Source organism: Mya arenaria, chromosome 11 (assembly GCF_026914265.1).
Source record: "Mya arenaria isolate MELC-2E11 chromosome 11, ASM2691426v1".
NCBI classification, from domain to species: Eukaryota; Metazoa; Mollusca; class Bivalvia; order Myida; family Myidae; genus Mya; species Mya arenaria.
Genome location: NC_069132.1, coordinates 11761607 through 11783729, shown reverse-complemented (window position 1 = coordinate 11783729; position 22123 = coordinate 11761607). Strand labels below are relative to the sequence as shown.

The window sequence follows — 22123 nt, the reverse complement described above, 5'->3', positions numbered from 1 at the left end:
CCTGGGAGTCAGTCTGCCACAGCAACACTTCATAAAAATCTCCTGGGAGACAGTCACCAACAGGAGCAACACCAAAAGGCTCTTCTGGGAGTCAGTTATCCACAGCAACAGTACCTATAAAGAGCTCTCCTGGGAGTTAGTCTGCCACAGTAACAATACCTAAAGGATCTCCTGGGAGTCAGTCTGCCACAGTAACAATACCTAAAGGATCTCCTGGGAGTCAGTCTGCCACAGTATATACCTAAAGGGTCTCCTGGGAGTCAATCTGCCACAGTAACAATACCTAAAGGATCTCCTGGGAGTCAGTCTGCCACAGTAACAATACCTAAAGGATCTCCTGGGAGTCAGTCTGCCACAGTAACAATACCTAAAGGGTCTCCTGGAAGTTAGTCTGCCACAGTAACAATACCTAAAGGGTCTCCTGGGAGTCAGTCTGCCACAGTAACAATACCTAAAGGGTCTCCTGGGAGTCAGTCTGCCACAGTAACAATACTTAAAGGATCTCCTGGGAGTCAGTCTGCAACAGTAACAATACCTAAAGGATCTCCTGGGAGTCAGTCTGCCACAGTAACAATACCTAAAGGATCTCCTGGATGTCAGTCTGCCACAGTAACAATACCTAAAGGTTCTCCTGGGAGTCAGTCACAGCTAGAATACCTAAAGGCTTTCCTGGAAGTCATTCAACCACAATAATGGTTCCTACAGACTTTATATAAGCCATTCAAATCCACAGCATGTTCAGGGGTGAATGCCCATATTGACATTGATGGATGGCCTGCTGGACCAATGCCCTAGTCTAGGTGGAAATGGATTTTTGTTTTTCTCAAGGTTTGCAACATGTTTATCTCAAGTGTCACTGACTGAAGATACAATGCTACTGAAAGTCAAGTAAATATTATTAACACACTCAATTCCAAAACCTAACATAGTAGGATAGACACAATCACGGCCTCTAAACGCCAGCTCCACCACTTTACAGTGGTGCAAAGAAAAAGAGCTGTCGACACTTCCGTGGTGGAGCTGTGCCCTATGTTTACATGAAAAAACGTGAGTATGATTTATATTTTATTTGATAATTTCATTTAACGGACATATTTCGAAAATCGGAGAATGTGGTACCGTGTAAGAACACTTCTACTGTAGGCTGGTTACTATTTTGTTTCAATATTGTGCAAACTGTGGTGTCAGGAGCTTTTCTCCCGAATCAGACTTGTGCATATTTTGAGATCTGATTGCATAGCAAGTACATTTCGGTACTTACACACCCCGTAATAACATTCTCACGCATGCGAACATAACTGTTATGTATAGTACCTATGCCGGAACACAACTAAACTGATAAGCACTTCTTAAAAAGGAAAAATGCACAAATTTATAAAAGTGGTGGCGCTGTTGCCCTAGTGGTGGCGCTATCGAGTATGTTTTGCGCTTGAAGTAATATAAAAGTAAACGCTTTTGGAATGAATACAACAGTTGCTATGTTTATCATTCATTGAACATTATGCTGGTTATGCATACTACTTGCGGAAACAAAACTCTACGCAAATTACCCAAACCTTACTGAAAACTATTTCGAAAACAAATGGCTAGGTGCTGTTAATTTTACAATATAACTATAAGTATCTATCATGTGTGTCCGGTACGGATAGAAAAATCCGACCCGAGAGCACGCGCGTAAGCCGGTAACGAGGTTTGCCGAGTTACCGGCCACACAGCGTGGCCGAAGGACGGATTTTTCGATCCGGACCGGAAAAACATGATTTTTTTTCTTGCATATCTAAAATTATCAATTTGTGGAAGAATTGAGGTAGAAAACACACTTTTGTACATTTTACCAAAAAGTGCGTGAAACATTGTTTACTGACGTCATAAAGCGCAGTACTTTTAAATCACTTTTGATGTCAAATAGTAACTATTTTAATCGCGTTTTTACGAGTATTCATTATATATTTTAATGAATTGCATACTTATATAATTGATTGCGCTTTATTGAAATGAAATAATGTAATTTTCATCAACCATACAATAAAAGAATAAAGAAGTAGCGCGTTGTTGCGCATAACTCATCTTACATGGTGGTGTAAGATGCGTTTTCCCAGCATTGGTCAAATGACTGGAAACACACGTCCGGTATGCAAGAATACCTCTCTCATAACCGGACATACATGATAGATAATTATAGTTATATTGTAAAATTAACAGCACCTAGCCATTTGTTTTTCGAAATAGTTTTCAGTAAGGTTAAGGTAGTTCGCGTAGAGTTTTGTTTCCGCAAGTAGTATGCATAACAACCATAATGTTCAATGAATGATAAACATAGCAACTGTTGTATTCATTCCAAAAGCGTTTACTTTTTATATTACTTCAAGCGCAAAACATACTCGATAGCGCCACCACTAGGGCAACAGCGCCACCACTTTTATAAATTTGTGCATTTTTCCTTTTTAATAGGTGCTTATCAGTTTTGTTGTGTTCCGGCATAGGTACTATACATAACAGTTATGTTTGCATGCGTGAGAATGTTATTACGGGGTGTGTAAGGACCAAAATGTACTTGCTATGCAATCAGATCTCAAAATATGCACAAGTCCGATTCGGGAGAAAAGCTCCTGACACCACAGTTTGCACAATTTTGAAACGAAATGTAACCAGCCTACAGTAATAGTGTTCTTACACGGTACCACATTCTCCGATTTTCGAAATATATCCGTTAAATGAAATTATCAAATAATATATAAATCATACTCATGTTTGTTCATGTAAACATAGGGCACAGCTCCACCACGGAAGTGTCGACAGCTCTTTTTCTTTGCACCACCGTAAAGTGGTGGAGCTGGCGTTGAGAGGCCGTGACAATGGAAAGTGATTAAATGAACTCAATAAAAACTGAAAATTAATTTATGGAAATATCCCTGTCACTAGTAATGCTATGACCTGTTTATTGTTTGAATCCATTTCTCAGATCCAACATATTTAAAATCACTGATACACAAATATATTTAAAACAGAAGTAGATCATAACTTCCATACAAACATAATCCCAGAACTGTAATGAAATAATGCAAAATGATGTAGAATACAACTACATGTGAACTATCAATGTCAAAACAGTCAAAATCCGCCCAAGGGCATCCTCAGCAGATAAATGACAAATCTGGCCTGACAAGGTAATTAGTGCAGGTTTGACACATCACACCTGAAATCATCACCAAACATACCACCACAACTACATACAACAATGCACAGCAGATCATCACCAAACATACCACCACAACTATATACAACAATGCACAGCAGATCATCACCAAACATACCACCACAACTACATACAACAATGCACAGCAGATCATCACCAAACATACCACCACAACTACATACAACAATGCACAGCAGATCATCACCAAACATACCACCACAACTATATACAACAATGCACAGCAGATCATCACCAAACATACCACCACAACTACATACAACAATGCACAGCAGATCATCACCAAACATACCACCACAACTACATACAACAATGCACAGCAGATCATCACCAAACATACCACCACAACTACATACCACAATGCACAGCAGATCATCACCAAACATACCACCACAACTACATACAACAATGCACAGCAGATCATCACCAAACATACCACCACAACTATATACAACAATGCACAGCAGATCATCACCAAACATACCACCACAACTACATACAACAATGCACAGCAGATCATCACCAAACATACCACCACAACTACATACCACAATGCACAGCAGATCATCACCAAACATACCACCACAACTACATACAACAATGCACAGCAGATCATCACCAAACATACCACCACAACTACATACAACACTGCACAGCAGATCATCACCAAACATACCACCACAACTACATACAACAATGCACAGCAGATCATCACCAAACATACCTACACAATTACATACAACACTGCACAGCAGATTATCACCAAACATACCTACACAATTACATACAACACTGCACAGCAGATCATCACCAAACATACCTACACAATTACATACAACATTGCACAGCAGATCACCACCAAACATACCACCACAACTACAAACAACACTGCACAGCAGATCATCACCAAACATACCACCACAACTATATACAACACTGCACAGCAAAGCATTGCGTGAAAAAACAACAGCAATATGTCTTAATTTCCCCTGAACATAAATAAACATCAGCAATATTGCCAAAGACATGCTTGTTCTTGACTACTGTAATCTATAAAATGTGAAGCATAAACCAGGCAATTAATTTTCAATAACAAAGATGCTTAAACAAATATAAACATAAACGAGAGAGATAATTTTAAAAGAAACCAGAGATCTGCAATTGAAGCCAGAAGATTATGCCAGATAGAACAATTAAAATGCTATCTGTACCAGCATATAGTCTAAAACCACACCTACTGATTGATGTATGCTACCCAGACAGATTCTTTTCTTTGAAGAATGTATCATTCCAATAAAATGTTGATAATTCAGACTTTTTTCTCCAGTTGTTCCAAATTCACTTGTTTTACAAAAAAAATCACCACTGTAGACAGTTAAATCATGGCAAATGAAACAATTAGGACACCCTTTTCCTCAAAACATAATAGTTATCAGATTGAGAATCTGAACACAATGACACTTCAAATTTCTCCTCCCTTTTTTTCCTTCAGTACAAAGCCAACATCTGGCCCCCTCCTGTCCCCAACTAAAGAGCTATTGTCTTCCAGCAGCAAGCCCCGTCAATCTTTCCTTCATGTTGGAACATCCACCATTGGTTGTTTAGGGAGGACATTATGTCTGGTCAACTGATCCTAAGCCTGAACACAAACAGTCTCTGACCAGGTGTTAGAGGAATAACAGGCCATGAGGCATCCACCATGATCTGTTTACCTTTCACAGCTGCTAATGTAAACAATTACAAGCTTCTTATATGATACAGATGCCCTCGATCCACACACCCTGGACTAATACAAATGTACATGGGTTGAGACATGACTTCATTACATAAATTCTCGACAGGAACATCTAACTTAACAAGATCCAGTTAATTAAAGCAGAAAAACACCATGTTAAAACAGTTGCAACAAATTCAAGCTGAGCCCAGGTCCTGATTGTTTTGCCTGTATAATCATGAAGACAACTACATTAGCATAAACATGAATGAGGTTTGTGTTAGGCAGTTGACTGGTTTTAACATAACAATGGAGCAAAACACAGTCGAGATGAAAGTATCACTGACAGGAAGATACAATGTTAATACTGAAAGTCAAGCATACATTACAAACAGATTGGATACACACAAAGGACAGTGAAACATACCATTGAATGATCCTCCATTAGAGTGTTCTATAAGATCAAGCAATTTTAAGAAAATTCTTCCAGTTATCCTAAAATGTTAGGGAAAACTTCATGTCTAGTGGTCAAGTGTTATCCCCACAGTTGCCAGCCCAGGACATTCCACACACACCTGGGTCACCACTCAATGGGAAACGGCCAGCATTTATGAGCTTCCAGCTTTTTTATTATCCAGTATTAGTGAATAGAGGTGTCCAATTTAACAAGTTCAATGAAAGGAAAAATTATACCGCTTCCATAAGCTTCAATTGACCTTAACAAAATAAATTTTCACTTAATGTGATGTATATTGAAGCGGAACATAACTTTAAACTGTTGAACAAAATCAATCCAATGAATTAACCACAAACTTTAACTGTTTGAGAGAACAAACTGTTATAACATATCCTATATAGCTACAGTTTTGTTTGTTTGTAGATTACCATTGAACTGATTGATAGGTTTTCACAAAGAATGAATAGATGATATAAACATCACCCAAGATATATCTGTGAAAAAATACACAGACAAGACTACATATATTTAGCTTATAAAGAGCAAATCATATCTTGCAAATACTGACAAATAATGAAAAATCCTTATATAAGAGTTAGCCAGCTGTCAATGTAAAAATATCTGCCATATCAAAATATTCACCTTTTTGTTTAAAATATTTCACCTCTTGACTTTGTTTAAATCAGCCAGAAAATGTCTTTAATACCAAATATTCACCTTTGTTTCCGGTTTAATCCACCGAAGGAATGTCTGTCATACCGAAATATTCACCTTTGTTTTAGCTTAATTCCAACAGAGGTCAAAGCACATTAAGAAACACTTTATATCCAAACAGAAAAAAGTAGCTGCAGCTTAAGGCTTTTCCAAGCCTATAACTGCATAAACAAAAGTATATGATGAGGCAGTGTGGTGTCAGTGATGATGTATTGTCATGGTTCAGCTCCTGTATGTCAAACCGTTCATTTAGACAGCCCTCAGCCCCAAGGTTATTGACCACACTACAATTTGATCCTAATCAGGCCTTTGTAATTAGTTCTATGTGAAAAATACTTGTCAAATTGTTATGATAAATTGTTTTTGTAACCTGAAGGAATTAGTACATCGTTTTCATATCTTGTTTCAACATGGCAAGATTGAAGATAAATATTAAATCATAAAACATTTCTTAAGAATTAGTAAATCCTGAAATGGCCTATAAAAATGGCCATTAGTACTGGTTTCTACAAAACAGACGCAAGCTCTATAAGCTAAATGAAATTAAAATAAACTAAACAAATATTTGTCTAGTTAACAGAAAATAACTTCTGACACATAATTTAGCATTATGCATAAATACAAAAGTCATGGGCATCTTGCAAACGATAACCTTCGACACTTTATGAATGGAACACCATGTATTACAAGGGAGCTAGTCATGGGCACTAGCCACTTAGTCCATGGATGCAGCTTGGGACAATACCCACCCAGGCCCAATCCAGCTGTGGGTGCCAGTTAACATTGTTACTCGACTGAAAAATAAGTCAATAATGAAACTGGAAAATGTATGCATTAAATAATGAAGATATAAGAAATGTTCCACAAAAAAAGTTTTGCAATGTCTTGCCTTTTTTTAGAAATCTCAAAATAGCAATTAATCTAAAAGAAAATATCAGCAGATGTTTTAAAGATGTTTTAAAATTTCTCTTTATGAAATTTGTTGCATTAAACAGAAATACTTTTTTGAATGTGGTATTTCTAGCTGATCAAGATAAATAACAAATGTTGAAAACACATAAATCAGGCAAAGCACCAACTGAGAACATAGTGTTGACACTGTCAGCAATGGGAGAGATTCCCTGTTACATGGCTTCTTCAAATTCTATTCCCATATTTCTTTGTCAATGATGCATTTCTCTACTTTTTGGAATACCCAAAATAATACAGTTTTTATGGATTTTTTATTACCGGTAATTCTTACCTTTGAGGTAAATTCCAAATTGTTCAATTAAGCAACTGGGGTGTGATGTTTCAATCCACAAATCATCAACTTTAAAACGACAGTCCTTTCCTGCAATGTACATAAACCTTGCACTGAAAATCAATCCTGTGTCAGATGTAGACAAATAAATACCTTACAGGGCAATACCAAATGATATCAAAATCAAAGAAAATAAGTGGCTTGAAAAATCAATCTCCCTCTATCTGACAGACAATTAAATCTTGGCCTACAAAAGCATACAGGGTGAAGCCAAAAGACTCCAAATCCACTTTTAGATAAATTACACAGATTTGTAAATCCACTTATAAGATAAACATTAAGAGTTTAAACTTTCATTTATCAAAAACTTTCATTTAGACATTTAACAAGATGTAAACATGAACTCTGTTTAGTCAAACATTAGCAGACAGTACAGACAGTAGCTGTTTCACTCAAACATTGAACAAATTGGAAGCAGGCAATGTTGGATTTTGGGAATGAAGCATGTAATATCAGATAATTGTGCTGTATCAGGCAGATGATACAAGGGTTAAAGATCTTGATTTACATGCTGCTCTGTCAGACAGTCTTTGAAATTGAGACCGTCATTACCTCCAAATTACCTTCATCACCTGGTAAATCAATCAGATCTCCCTAAATTTAAATAAATGATCCCCGGTGTAACTCTGAATCCAGCCGGAAATGTAATCACCAAAAATAATGTTTGAACTCTGCTTTAAAAAAAAATGTTTGTTTATATATATGACAACTTTTTTATATGGGTTAATGTGAATCTAGACAAGAGGGTCGCAGTCCAACTCCAAACACTTTAATGTCTGTTGTTTGTTGGTCAAAAGCGGGGCATAACTGGCCAATAATTAAAGTCAGAATCCTGGTTCTCTGAAGCTATTCATGGGAGTATTGTATCTGGAAACATGTGTACCATGTTTCATTTGAATATCTTGACCAGTCATGGGCAAAGTAAAAGTTATTGCATGATGACGTCGCCGACGACACCAAGAGTATCACAATAACTTATTTTTTTTCGAAAAACAGACAAGCGAATAAGAACACATTTTACTCAAAATTATTTTGATACTAATCCCACAAATCTGTGCCAAATATAGACATACATATAAATAAAAAAGCAACATTATATGGGTTTATTTTTATTTATTTGCATGTGATGTTATTTACATTTTATTTATAATTTCTTGAACTGACACGATATTTCATATCATTCAAATTTAGACACAAAGCTGAATATAGGAAAATACGTAGTTGCGTTATGAAATTTTGACAGGTCCAAGTTTTGAAATATCAATACAATAATTTTAAATTTTAATAAAACAAAGGGGGTAGGGTGTGAAGGGGTTAATATACTGTCCCTCATCAATCTGCGTTATCCCAAATTGGCCCTAGCTACGCACCTGAAATTAATCATGCTTATGGAATAAAATAATAAAATGCTGACTTAAAACTGTTTTATGATTTAAGAGTTTTAATTTCACTTATCAATACCCTTTCATTTGGATAGATGTACCTGCTCACAAAGCTCAAAGCCAAGTTCTTCAATCAATAGTTGGCGAAGAAGGCCCAGTCACAGACACAGAGGCACTTGGGGGTCACAGAAGTACTTTGGTCGCATATATTCCTCTGCAATACAGTAATTTGGCTTTTTCTTTCACAATATTCATAAAGTCAGACACAATCACAGGACCTTGCTTGATCTAAAAAGAATTTTGATGATATCCACTACATTTTTGTCTGAAACTCTAGCCTAATCACCGGTCATTCATTGTTCCACTTCAAAGAACAAAGCTATGAATCTTTATTAACAGTCATACTTCATTTAACATTTTGCTTTACCACACACAATAGGAACAAGACACAGATAAACCAACACATGTTACTACTTTTTGCGAAAATGTTTGCAAAAATAATTTAATGAACTTAGCATTTCAGGTTTTGAAGCATTGAATAATCATGGTTTTACCTCCTCCATCCCAATTCATCAAGTGAATTTCACATAAAGTGCAACATCTATATAACCTGTCAATCAACTTCACATATCAAAGAAACTTGATAACAGTCATGCACCAATTTTATCCCCCCTTTTGTGGTTCGCTGGATTACAGGCGACTTTGGGCGGTATCCCAGATGTCGGATTCCACTAATAGAGCAAAAAGTTTTTTTCTGTAACAAATCTCAGGACAATTATCTAATAGACTGTGTTACGCTTTGATATCTAAATTGTAAAACAAGAGATGTTTCTCAAACATTATGCCCCCCCCCCCCCCCTGAGCGCCATGTTGTCAGGATTACATGGACAATTGAATGAAATATGCATGGACCGAAATGACAGCTGATTTGTCACTGATATTGGATGCCAATAAGGCAGTTTTAAGATTATGACCATTTAAAGTGTGAAGAAAGAGTGTGTTATGACCATGACCTTTGACCTCAAAATCCACAGGAGTCATCAGCTGGGCACAAAAAATCTAAATGTCAAGTTTGAGGGCCATGGATGCAGGCATTGACAAGTTATCACACAGACAAGATTTTTTCGTTCAAGGTCACTGTGACCTTGACCTTCTACCCGATGACCCCTAAAATCATTCGGGGTCATCTACAGATCAGACGCAACATCAAGTCATGTTTGAGAGCCATGGGTGCAGACATTGTCGAGTTATCATTCAAAACATTTTCGCATTCAAGGTCACTGTGAACTTGACCTTTTACTCGATGACTCCTAAAATCAATAAGGGTCTTCTGGTCAGGCCCAACTTCCATGTCAAGTTTGATGATCATAGGTTCAGGCATTGTTGAGATATCACTGGGGGAAGTTTTGTTAACTTTTTTGCGTTAAATGTTACTGTGACCTTGACCTTTGCCCAATGACCCCCAAAGTCAAGAGTGGTCATCTACTGGTCATGCCACCCTTCATCTCAAGTTTGATAACCATAGGTCCAGGAATTGTTGAGTTTGCTTTCAAGGTCACTGTGACCTTGACCTTTGACCCCTAAAATCAATAGGGGTTATCTACTGGTCAGGCTCAACTTCCAAGTCAAGTTTGAGGCCCATGGGTGCAGGCATTGTTGAGTTATCATTCAGACAACCTTTGACCATTCAAGGTCACTGTGACCTTGACCTTTGGCTCTATGACCCCTAAAGCCAATAGGGGCCATCTACTGGTCAGGCCCAACCTCCATGTCAAGTATGAGGGCCATGGGTGCAGGCATTGTCCAGTTATCACTCGGACAACCTTTTACCATTCAAGGTCACTGTGAACTTGACCTTTGGCCCAATGACCCCCAAAAAACAATGGGGGTCGTCTACTGGTCAGGCCTAACCTCCATGTCAAGTATGAGGGCCATGGGTGCAGGCATTGTCCAGTTATCACACCGACAACCTTTTACCATTCAAGATCACTGTGACCTTGACCTTTGGCCCGATGACCCCCCAAAACAATAGGGGTCATCTACTGGTCAGGCCCAACCTCCATGTCAAGTATGAGGGCCATGGGTGCAGGCATTGTCAAGTTACCACATGCACAACCTTTTACCATTCAAGATCACTGTGACCTTGACCTTTGGCCCGTTCCCCCAAAAACAAAAGGGGTCATCTACTGGTCAGGCCTAACCTCCATGTCAAGAATGAGGGCCATGGGTGCAGGCATTGTTGAGTTATCACACGGACAACCTTTTACCATTCAAGGTATCTGTGACCTTGACCTTTGGCCAGATAACCCCCCAAAACAATAGGGGTTATCTACTGGTCAGGCCCAACCTCCATGTCAAGTATGAGGGCAATGGGTGCAGGCATTGTCGAGTTATCACTCGGAAAACCTTTACCATTCAAGGTCTCTGTGACCTTGACCTTTGGCCCGATGACCCCAAAAAACAATATGGGTCATCTACTGGTCAGGCCCAACTTCCATATCAAGTTTGATGACCATAGGTCTGGGCATTGTTGAGTTATCACTCGGACAAGCTTTAAAATTATTTTACCATTAAAGGTCACTGTGACCTTGACCTTTGACCCGATGAGCCCTAAAATCAATAGCGGTCATCTACTAGTCAGGCCCAACCTTCATGTCAAGTTTGATGACCAAATGTCCAGGAATTGTTGAGTTATCAATCGGACAAGCTTTGGTCTACCGACGGACAGACGGACCGACCGACCGACCTACCGACCGACATGTGCAAAGCAATATACCCCTCTTCTTCGAAGGAGGGCATAAAAATCACCAAAATGTAAAAAAAAAATTGTGTCGGAGACCGGGTTCGAACCTGTGTTGCCAAAATTGCAGTCTAGCATTGTATCCACTGAGCTATGAAAGCTAACTCTAAGTGGGTGACATACCGGTAATTAAGCTATACACCTACCTCGGTAATATCATGTGATAACACTGACTAGCATCACGCATAAGGAATGAATTCTACCTGCTAGACATACCCAGTTATCTTTTTTTAATGGAAAAATACGAAATAACTGCTAAACTTAAATAAATTGTAAACTATGTGGTACTTCAGTTAGTAAGTTTCAATGCATTGTACACATCAATGCCAAGTTTGTCAGTTTTCGACAATTTTCTTTTTTTTTCGCTATTTTATCAAACAGAGTACAGCCCCTTTAATGACAGTCAGGGCTTCTAAAATCCAGCAATTTGCCCGTCTGGACCGATTTTGACCATGCCAGTTTCAAAAAGGATAAAAAAAATCAGTCCAAAATTTTCTCATTTTTATAATTTCCGTCCAAAACGACCAAGTCAGTAAAAATTGTAATACACAAACATTCTTGGGTCATTCATTCAATGCGACCAGCTGCTTTTTCCGCTACGCTGAACACTCGATATCTGTTAATTAGCAGACGCTTGCAATCGGTCCAATCGCGTGTATTGGTAGGTCACAGAAGACACAATTAAATAAATTATGTGCTTGCAGCAATCCTGATTAAGTGTTAAAATTGGTCCATATTTTCATATGGCAATATGCTATGTCGTCGTTGATCAACAGCGACACGCTTGATTAACTACAGAGTCTGATAGCTGAATGCTCCGCTTACATCATTTTAATTCACAGTAATAAACAAGAGATGTCACAGTATGTGACGAATGCCCCCGAATGTGACATTGAGCTATGAACAAGGTCAGTACATGAAAAGTTAAAGATCAAACAAATACATATGGCAAGTTATTTTAATTGCCTCTGAACATAAAAAATTCCACCCATACTTGACAACCTACATTCTTATGTCCTTATATTCAGCATTCCATTGTGAATAAACACTACCGGGTAAGTGTATCTTTCACCTTAGAGGTAGGGACATGGGTCTTGCATGTGACACGTCGTCTTGGTATGTCGAACACATGTGGCAAGTTATTTTCAAATCTGTCCATACAAGAAAAAGTTAAAGCCCGGACATAACAACCAATACTCTGTATCCTTATATGCAGCACTCCATTGTGAATAAACACCTGTGTGACTATTTTAAATTCTGTCCACACAAGGGAAAGTTACAGCCTGGACACGACAACCTATACTCTATGTCCTTATATGCAGCATTCCATTGTGAATAAACACTAAGTGTGATCTTGACCTAGGAGGTAGGGACACGGGTCTTGCACCCGACATGTCGTCTTGGTATGTCAAACACATGTGGCAAGTTATTTTATTATCTGTCTATACAAGGGAAAGTTACAGCCCAGACACGACAACCTATACTCTATGTCGTTATATGCAGCATTCCATTGTGAATAAACACTAAGTGTGATCTTGACCTTAGAGGTAGGGACACGGGGCTTGCACGCGACACATCGTCTTGGTATGCCGAACACATGTCGCAAGTTATTTTATTATCTGTCCATACAAGGGAAAGTTACAGTCGGACACGACAACCTAAACTCTATGTCCTTATATGCAGCATTCCAATGTGAATAAACACTAAGTGTGACCTTGACCTAAGAGGTAGGGACACGGGTCTTGCACGCGACAATTCGTCTTGGTATGCTTAACACATATGGCAAGTTATTTTCAAATCTGTCCATACAAGGGAAAGTTACAGTCAGGACACAACAACCTATACTCTATGTCCTTATATGCAGCATTCCATTGTGAATAAACACTGAAGTGTGACCTTGACCTTAGAGGTAGGGACACGGTTCTTACGTACGCGACACGTCATCTTGGTATGCGGAACACATGTGGCAAGTTATTTTAAAATCTGTCCATACAAGGGAAAGTTAAGGGAAGGAAGGGCGGACGGACGGACAGACGGACGGACAGACGGACGGTGCGATTCTAATATGCCCACCTTCATAAAAATTTGTTGTCGATATCAAACTTATAGCTTGAAGCCCCTATTATAAATCTAGATATATATTATTATTCAAGATTATCAGTTGAATGTTGACCTGCTGTAGAAGCATTAAGCAAATAAATCATAATACTGTTTCACTTTTTGTCGTCTGACCGCTTCCCGCCATCAGCAGTCGTTTTTGTTAGAAACGCCAAAGAACTCGATGAGAATCTCATTTTAATTAAGCCTGTATCAATGACTATCTAAATCGGATTTGATGGTTCTAGAGCCCTCTTACGAATTGCCACATCGCAAAAAAATATTGACAGAATACATGGGACTTTTGAACGGGTCTTTTTTTGGGGGGGGGGGGGGGGGATTTTTTTTTAGGGGGGTAGTTGTCGCCGGCTCCAGACCGTTTAAGGTTCCAAACTTTTAGAAGCCCTGATGACAGCAATATAAGAAAATTTCATTTACAAGTAATCATCAATATGACAACATTTTCAAAGAATATGTTGATAATTTCTATCAGGAGGAAAGTCCCCAACCACATGTGAACTTATATTGTTCAGCTCATGACTAGGGGCATGTTCTCTGACTCTTTAACACCCAAAGTCAAACCTTGAACCTGCTGCTTGTCACGTATATTAGACATAATGCACCAGTCAATTGTAACCACTGCCCCCCCAGGTCCACATAGCGGGGACTTTCAGTCCAGCAAACCCCGGCTAAAATCACAGCCCTGCTATTAGGGATGCAAACGAATGGCAAAATTGATATTCGAATATTCCGTAATTCTTTCGAATGAATATTCGATTATCAAAATACATCTTTTAAACGTTTTAGTAAACTTTTATAGTATCCACTAAATTAATAGCCGGTGCATTTTAGCTCTACTTTGTCGTAACCACTACGTGCGGCGGACCCTGAATTTCACACATGGAGATTGACATTGAAAATGTAATTAAACAGTTCAATGGCAAAAAGGACAGAAAATTATGAACTTAATCGGTGCTTATGTTTGCTATTTTTCAGAAAAAGTCTGCCGCGAAAAGGGATAATTTGTTGATATATCATCCTAAAACTGTCCATTTTCCAGTTCTACATAAAGCACCTCAGAATGTCAAGAATGTACCAGATTGCACAATTGTTTTCAAAAATCAACATCACACAATTCATTAGGATACCGAATGAACCATTACAGTTACATGTAAAAAGCCTTTTTTCTTTTTCTTTTAAATATCATATATTTTGTCAGGGGTATGGGTCCGACAGTTGGACCTGTGGGAACTGGATAAAAAGGCATGGAGGTACCAGCAGGTTATGAACTTCCCTTACACAAAGATATTTGACTTATTCAGAGTTCCCACTTCCTACTTTTTTCAAGAGTAAACTTACCCCCTGGGTACAAAAATTGGGGGTAAAATGCAATTTTGGGGGGTAAGAAATAAATAAACATTTTTTATTTTTTTTATTGAAAAGTTGCATTATAAATAATTGTTAGTTTTAACAACTATTTCAATCCCTGTCAATCAAAGTCTAATGCCTACAGGCTGCTTATCATTCTTTTTGCCAGGCATTAAATAAAGTTATAACCTGTCTACATTGAAATGACGTCACCGAGCAAAATCTGCAATTAGGCCAATTGATGGGACTAGACAGCATTTGTCATGTCTATTTTAAGAACGCGGTGTGGGATTCCAACGAAATTTATATTCGCCCCCATGATTTTTGGACGCGCGCGATCTCATATCAGGTGAAACATGAATGCGTGATTTATTTTTTTGCATGATTTACGTTATATTTTACGTGAGAGGGAATTATTGCTACCCAGTGCCCACTGTACAAAATAGCGAATGCTTGTGTCTACATAGTTACATCTACGTTACACAATGTAAACAAGTAGAAAAGTGATGTGGAAGTCATTTCAGTGCTATTTTTCGTGAGCATGGTGAAAACATTTATTCGCAAAATGATGGTTTTTATGAACAAATTTTAATAATTGTTGTGCCATTGTGAAGACAACTTCTGTCTGGGCTAATAGGTACCCGCATGTGACTTGCATAGGAGTTTTTTTTGTGTCAAATTCAATATGACAATATGATATCTAGTCTTGGATTGGCTGGTTTCTTCACCTCCCTCATTTATAGCTACCAACAGCATGTACATATTTTTTCTATTGCCTAATTAATGATTATTTTGTATCTGGAATTATAAACAAAGACTTTGAGCATTATCACAACATATTTGTTGTCAATAATAACATAGTATTCCAAAAATGAAGCCACTGTGGTTTAACTCTCTATAACAGACGTTTGAAAAAAAATCCCAAAAGGAGGCTATACGGCAATTATGGGACACCCCTCCGCACCTGCCCATTTCGCGGCCCAAATAACTAATTTAATAGCTTCCGACGCGTTTTATTTCAGTGTGATGCAAAGTCCTCGGGCACATTCGCGCCATCTGTTTTTTGGGAGGTAAAATATTACGTAAGAAAATGGCAAAAAGGTTACAATACACCTTGCATGACATGGGGAAACAGGGGTTAGGGCATTTTTTTATATAAAGTTCTGTTTATTGAATCCTTATTCAGATGGATGACTATCAATAAATGACTGTAGAACACTATTACAAATTCCTGATACTAACATGATTATCGTGTGACAGTCCTGAATCCGGAGTTTGGTTTATACTAGTAGTAATTTGTTTTTAGATTTTAGAGTTTAACTCGATTGATTACAGCGGAATGCTTATATGAATCCCTCTTGAGTTTGTTCCATTGGCAGAAACAAGTTTTGTGTGCTTTAGAGTGGCCAAGAGGACGTTTCCATGGTTGGGATCGAGTCCACGACCTCCTATACCAGTAGACCTCTCTCTTTTCCCGTTTTGTCTTGGAATTAGCCAATTATTGCATAAATGCTTGGAAACCAGACTGCTGAACAAAGATTTTCATATTTACGTTCCGGAAACTTAATGTTTAATGAGTAAAAGCGTTACTAACGTTTTAAGAAAACATAGTTTTCCGACATAAAAAAATATTTTTAAACGTAGACATGGAAACTGCGATCTGATCTTTTTAAGCAGCCTCATATCAATGGTTTCCAGATATTAACGCAATCATGAATTGGCCAATTCCATGACAAAAAAAATAAGAAAAAGTTGTCAAAACGGTCAATCTTTGAGAGTGCAGCTTTAGTCGGAATACAAACAAAGTTGGACCGTATTACACCAAAAACAGTCAAATCCAAAAACATTGATGTGTACACCATTTTTGGTGGTTTACTCATTAAACTTTCTGTGAAAATCGTTAGCGGAAAAATAAAATCAGATTAGAGAACAAAAGAGCTTGTGTTTCCGTTATACTTTTTTTTCATTTGACTAATTTTACAATCAACAATATGGGATTTCTAGTTTAAGTTTATAATGACCAACGAATTTTTTTTTTATTTAGTTCATTCCTGTGATTTATACCGGAGGTCAGTGCAAAAAAAATGTTCTCATAATTCATGTTATTCTTTGACAGGCATAAACACTGGTTGTTCGCCATATAAAAGGATTTTATTTGTATTTTATCAAAACTAGTTTGCATTATAAGATAAAAGTATATTTTGTGAAACGATTTTCTTACATTTTATGTACATGTATTGTTTATTGTCTGCTATAGTCTATGGCCTGAATGGCTACAGTAAGCAGATCTCAATACAGTCCGGCGTCGATTATGACAGAGCCCTGATAGTATCAAATCCGCGTCACTATCTTAGGGTAGTCCCCAAACGTAAATACTTCTGGAAATTGGAAGGGATAGGAGAAGTTCCCGCCCATCGACATCTTATCTATCTCCGTAGATGTATGTTTGGTCGGTTGTCCACAACTTTCAACAGTTCTACCAGCGCATTTGATCAATGCGCACGACTGTAGGTAGTAACTAAGAGTTGTTGCCGCTATGCATTACTTCAAATGCCCCAAATGCAAACATGTCGCCGGAAGCGCCGCCCTCGAAATCTGCATCGCAACACAGGCTGCCTTGACAGATATTTGTACGGAGAACCTGTCCGAATTCAAAGACCATTGCTGTATAATTGTCATCGTTAATTTTAATTTTATGATTGCTCTGCATTATTTACTAATCTGCGAGGAGCAAAACGCTTATTTTCTGTGAACTGTGGAGGGTCCCAAACATCGGGTGGTATAATTGAAGGTGTTAATGTTTCAACGACCAGAGATCCTTCACTGTAAGGGTCGTCGTCGTAAAAATACGAGGCGTTTATGGATGTTCCCGTTGGTCAGTATAGGCCGCTGCCATAGTAACCAAGGTCAACGACGTGGAGGTTTGCTGCCAAGACGTTGATGAGAAGTCCCTCTGCGAACGCCGAGTGGAACTCGATAGCGGACATTAGCGGAAGTTCCTCTTTCCAGGCAGCCGGCATCGCGAGGTTGGTAATGTTCATTGTCTTCACCAGTGTGAGTGTTGGCTCTTTATAGAGAATGTCATTAGAACAAACCGTGGCAAAACGACCGAATGGCGTGTCAAATATGGTGTGGTTTACAACTGGGGGACGATCAAAATATTGCATTTCTTCACTGTCAAGGTTACACTTGAAATACCTTGCAATAAATATCCCTCTTGGGTCATACACTACATTAGTATTAAATTGATAAACGTGATCGCTGGGACAGCTCTTGTCTGTTGAAACACAATGCTGCTGAGAACCAATATTCGCCACAACATAAATGGAATTGTTTTTCGCAATGCAGCTAAGCAATGTCTGGACCGCGGAAACGGAACCATTGGGGTTATCACATGGGTTCCATGGACTGCCCGCAGGGTCGGGAATGTATTCCAAGAAAGGCGCGAGTTTATGTCGAGTCCAGCCTAGCACGCCATACTCTGAAAACACGATGTTCTTTGCTTTCTGAAACAACTAGTCAGTTTAAGCTGATAAAACGCTAAATAAAATGGCCAATAAGGCAACATTTGGGTGAATCAGAAATTCACGGTCACCGAAACGTTACTAAACAGTAAGAAAATTTATTTGGTCTTAACCTTGTACACATTTAATAACGATGTTTTCTTTTGCGTCGATTAAAACAGCGGACCTCACAATGCACAAACCTGTTTGGGGGAGGGGGGGGGGGGGCTGCCGCGCTTGTTCGTCGAACTTGCCAAGGTTTTCCTCCATCAGCTGCAGCGCCTCCAAGCGCATTATTTATGAAACCAAAGTTCCAAATAAGGTTTCACGTGCAACTGGGTATTACTTACTACATACAGTCGTGCACTTTAATCACATTGTGACAATAGATGTGTTGTGAAGTCATTGTTCATAATTATTAATTATGCAATAGAAAAAATACGTACCTGATACTGGTAGCTATAAATAAGAGAAGAGATGAGACAAGCCAATCCAAGACCCGTATATGCCATATTGTTCTAACAATGAATTTGACAAACAAAATCTCATAGGCAAACAACATACCGGTATCTACTAATCCATATTGCATCAAGTTGTAATTATTTTGGTATTCCACAAATTAAATGAGTATTTCAAGCGACAAATATTCCATGGTTTTGGTTTAATTGAGTATCATCATAGAACCTTAAAAATATTTGTGAAGGAAATCATGAGCATGGATATACTATCTTTAGATGTTTGTGTTAATTTGTTTTACAATAACATGACTATACTCACAAAACGTTTGAGACCGAAACCTTTCAACGCCTGCTTTAGCGCTTTGATTGTTATGTAGGTCTCAACGCAAGGAAGATAAACAAAGCAGGATCGAACTACACCAAAAACAATGAAATATGAAAACACTAATGTGTATACTTTTGTTAGCGTTTTCCTCTTATTTTATTTTTTGGAAAAATTGTTCGCTTATAATGACCAACGAAAATCCTTATTTCATTGAGTTCATTTATGTGAATTTCACAGGAAGTCAGAGCTGGATACGATTTTTTTTTATAATTCAAGTATTCTTTGACATACATGAACACTTGTTGTTCGCCGAATTAAAGGATTGCATTTGAATTTGTAAGAAATTATGCAATCATGACCATTTTACATTTTTGGTAACAGTTTGCATTATATAAAAATGGCCATTATATGCAACGATTTCTTTATATTCTATGTATTGTCTATTGTCGGCTATAGTCTATGGCCTGAATGGCTACAGTGAGCAGATCTCCATAAAGCCCGACGTCGATTATGACAGAGCCCTGGTAGTACCAGATCTGCGTCACTATCTCTGGATGGTCCCCCACCGTAAACACTTCCGGAAACTGGTAGGGATAGGAGAAGTTCCCGCTCATCGACATCTTATCTATCCCCGTAGATGTATGTTTGGTCGGTTGTCCACAACTTTCAACAGTTCTACCAGCGCATTTGATCAATGCGCACGACTGTAGGTAGTAAGAGTTGTTGCCGCTATGCATTCCTTCAAATGCCCCAAATGCAAACATGTCGCCGGAAGCGCCGCCCTCGAAATCTGCATCGCAACACAGACTGCCTTGACATACATTTGCACTGTAAGCCTCTCCAAATTTGAAGACCTTTGCTGTGTAAATATCACCGTTAATTTTAATTTTATGAGTGAGGCTTGATTGCTCTGCATTATTTACTAATCTGCGAGGAGCAAAACGCTTATTTTCTGTGAACTGTGGAGGGTCCCAAACATCGGATGGTATAATTGAAGGTGTTAATGTTTCAACGACCAGAGATCCTTCACTGTAAGGGTCGTCGTCGTAAAAATACGAGGCGTTTATGGAAGTTCCCGTTGGCCAGTATAGGCCGCTGCCATAGTAACCAAGGTCAACGACGTGGAGGTTTGCTGCCAAGACGTTGATGAGAAGTCCCTCTGCGAACGCCGAGTGGAACTCGATAGCGGACATTAGCGGAAGTTCCTCTTTCCAGGCAGCCGGCATCGCGAGGTTGGTAATGTTCATTGTTTTCACCAGTGTGAGTGTTGGCTCTTTATAGAGAATGTCATTAGAACAAACCGTGGCAAAACGACCGAATGGCGTGTCAAATATGGTGTGGTTTACAACTGGGGGACGATCAAAATATTGCATTTCTACACTGTCAAGGTTATACTTGAAATACCTTGCAATAAATATCCCTCTTGGGTCATACACTACATTAGTATTAAATTGATAAACGTGGTCGCTGGGACAGCTCTTGTCTGTTGAAATACAAGGCTGCTGAGAACCAATATTCGCCACAACATAAATGGAATTGTTTTTCGCAATGCAACTAAGCAATGTCTGGACCGCGGAAACGAAACCGTTGGGGTTATCACATGGGTTCCATGGATTGCCCGCAGGGTCGGGAATGTATTCCAAGAAAGGCGCGAGTTTCTGACGAGTCCAGCCTAGCCCGTACACGCCATACTCTGGAAACACGATGATCTTTGCTTTCTGAAACAACTAGTCAGTTTAAGCTGATACAACGGTAAATAAAATGGTCAATTAGGCAAAAAAATGGGTAAGTCACGGTCACCGAAACTAAACATTCAGACAAGATAATTAGTCTAAACCTCGTACACATTTAATAACGATGTTTTCTTTTGCGTCAATCAAAACAGCGGACCTCACAATGCACACACCTGTTGGGCGGCCTGCCGCGCTTGTTCATCGAACTTGCCAAGGTTTTCCTCCATCAGCTGCAGCGCTTCCAAGCGGGGGACGACGTCGCGATGACGGGGGAAGCTGACGTTGTGCTCGTACACAGCGGCGCGATAGGAGTCCGCGAGGGGCGTCTCCAACCCCGCCAAAATCCGGCCACCCAATACCAGTAGCAGAGTGAGCAACATTCCTGGCGAACCCACAGTCATGTTCACGTTAGTAACCCTTTTTGACGACGGTACAGGTGTTTCTTTTGTCTTTCTTAAGCAATCTATATTTGGCGTCAATTGAGCTTACATTTGGTTGAAAGCCGCGACAGACGTTCGTTATCAAGCAATATGTACAACAAACGTAGTCTGTTCAATTATTCAGGACAAGCAGATAAGGATAATAGTACTTTAGAACTGTTATGAGCGAGTGTGTCATACACACAAAACGGTCTCCGTGCCAACAGGAAAGATGTCATGTACACCGTAAGCACGATTTTTGTAAGGTTTTGTGTTATTTTGGTATGCCATGGGCACCACTGAAGATGTCAACGTTCGACCTTTTTCCCGTCTGGGCAAGACGTAACTTGAGAATTGTTACTGCCAGCGTAATACTGATTTCTGCGAAGTTTTATGTGACTATCTTGCACGCCTTTTCAGTTATGCCCAGTTAAAACCGGTTTTGGAGACAAATTGCGCATAAGAATCTTTATTTACACTATTATAAGAATTGTTAATTAAAACTCAATTTTGGAGGAGTAATGCATTAAGAGGTAGGATCGTGGTTCCTGCACCTAACACGTGTGCAAAGTAGTAAAATATATCCGTGTATACCATTGCTACATCCCGGACACGACTAACTCTTCTCTATGTACC

General features: G+C 38.9%; 2 protein-coding genes and 1 pseudogene across 5 annotated transcripts in view; all 3 read right to left on the bottom strand.

The window, feature by feature from the left end:
* LOC128208118 (uncharacterized) overlaps positions 1-7360 on the bottom strand; it is a 45469-nt gene extending 38109 nt beyond the window's left edge. The window contains exon 1 of one of the 4 annotated variants that reach the window (XM_052911470.1): positions 7343-7360. The gene's annotated coding sequence lies outside the window, so the exon portion shown is untranslated. Of the gene's footprint in view, positions 1-5355; positions 5665-6102; positions 6242-7342 lie in introns of those variants that run through there. The other 3 variants (XM_052911469.1, XM_052911468.1, XM_052911471.1) reach the window with 3 other exon arrangements.
* A 9930-nt stretch (positions 7361-17290) lies between these two features.
* LOC128208324 (pantetheinase-like) lies at positions 17291-19064 on the bottom strand (annotated as a pseudogene).
* Positions 19065-19393: 329 nt separating this feature from the next.
* Positions 19394-21559, bottom strand: LOC128209909 (pantetheinase-like). The gene is made up of 2 exons (XM_052914171.1): positions 21242-21559; positions 19394-21053 (listed from the first exon to the last, which is right to left on the bottom strand). The coding sequence occupies exons 1-2, from the start codon at positions 21467-21469 to the stop codon at positions 19776-19778; spliced, it is 1506 nt and encodes a 501-aa protein (XP_052770131.1). The 5' UTR covers positions 21470-21559; the 3' UTR covers positions 19394-19775.
* Between the last annotated feature and the right edge of the window lie 564 nt (positions 21560-22123).

Bases quoted from the DNA above. Each gene is read 5' to 3' on its own strand.
- LOC128209909 (XM_052914171.1), bottom strand. From the start codon at position 21,469: ATGACTGTGGGTTCGCCAGGAATGTTGCTCACTCTGCTACTGGTATTG. The intron at 21,054-21,241 runs GTGTGTGCATTG...TAGTTGTTTCAG, and splicing joins CGCGGCAGGCCGCCCAACAG to AAAGCAAAGATCATCGTGTT.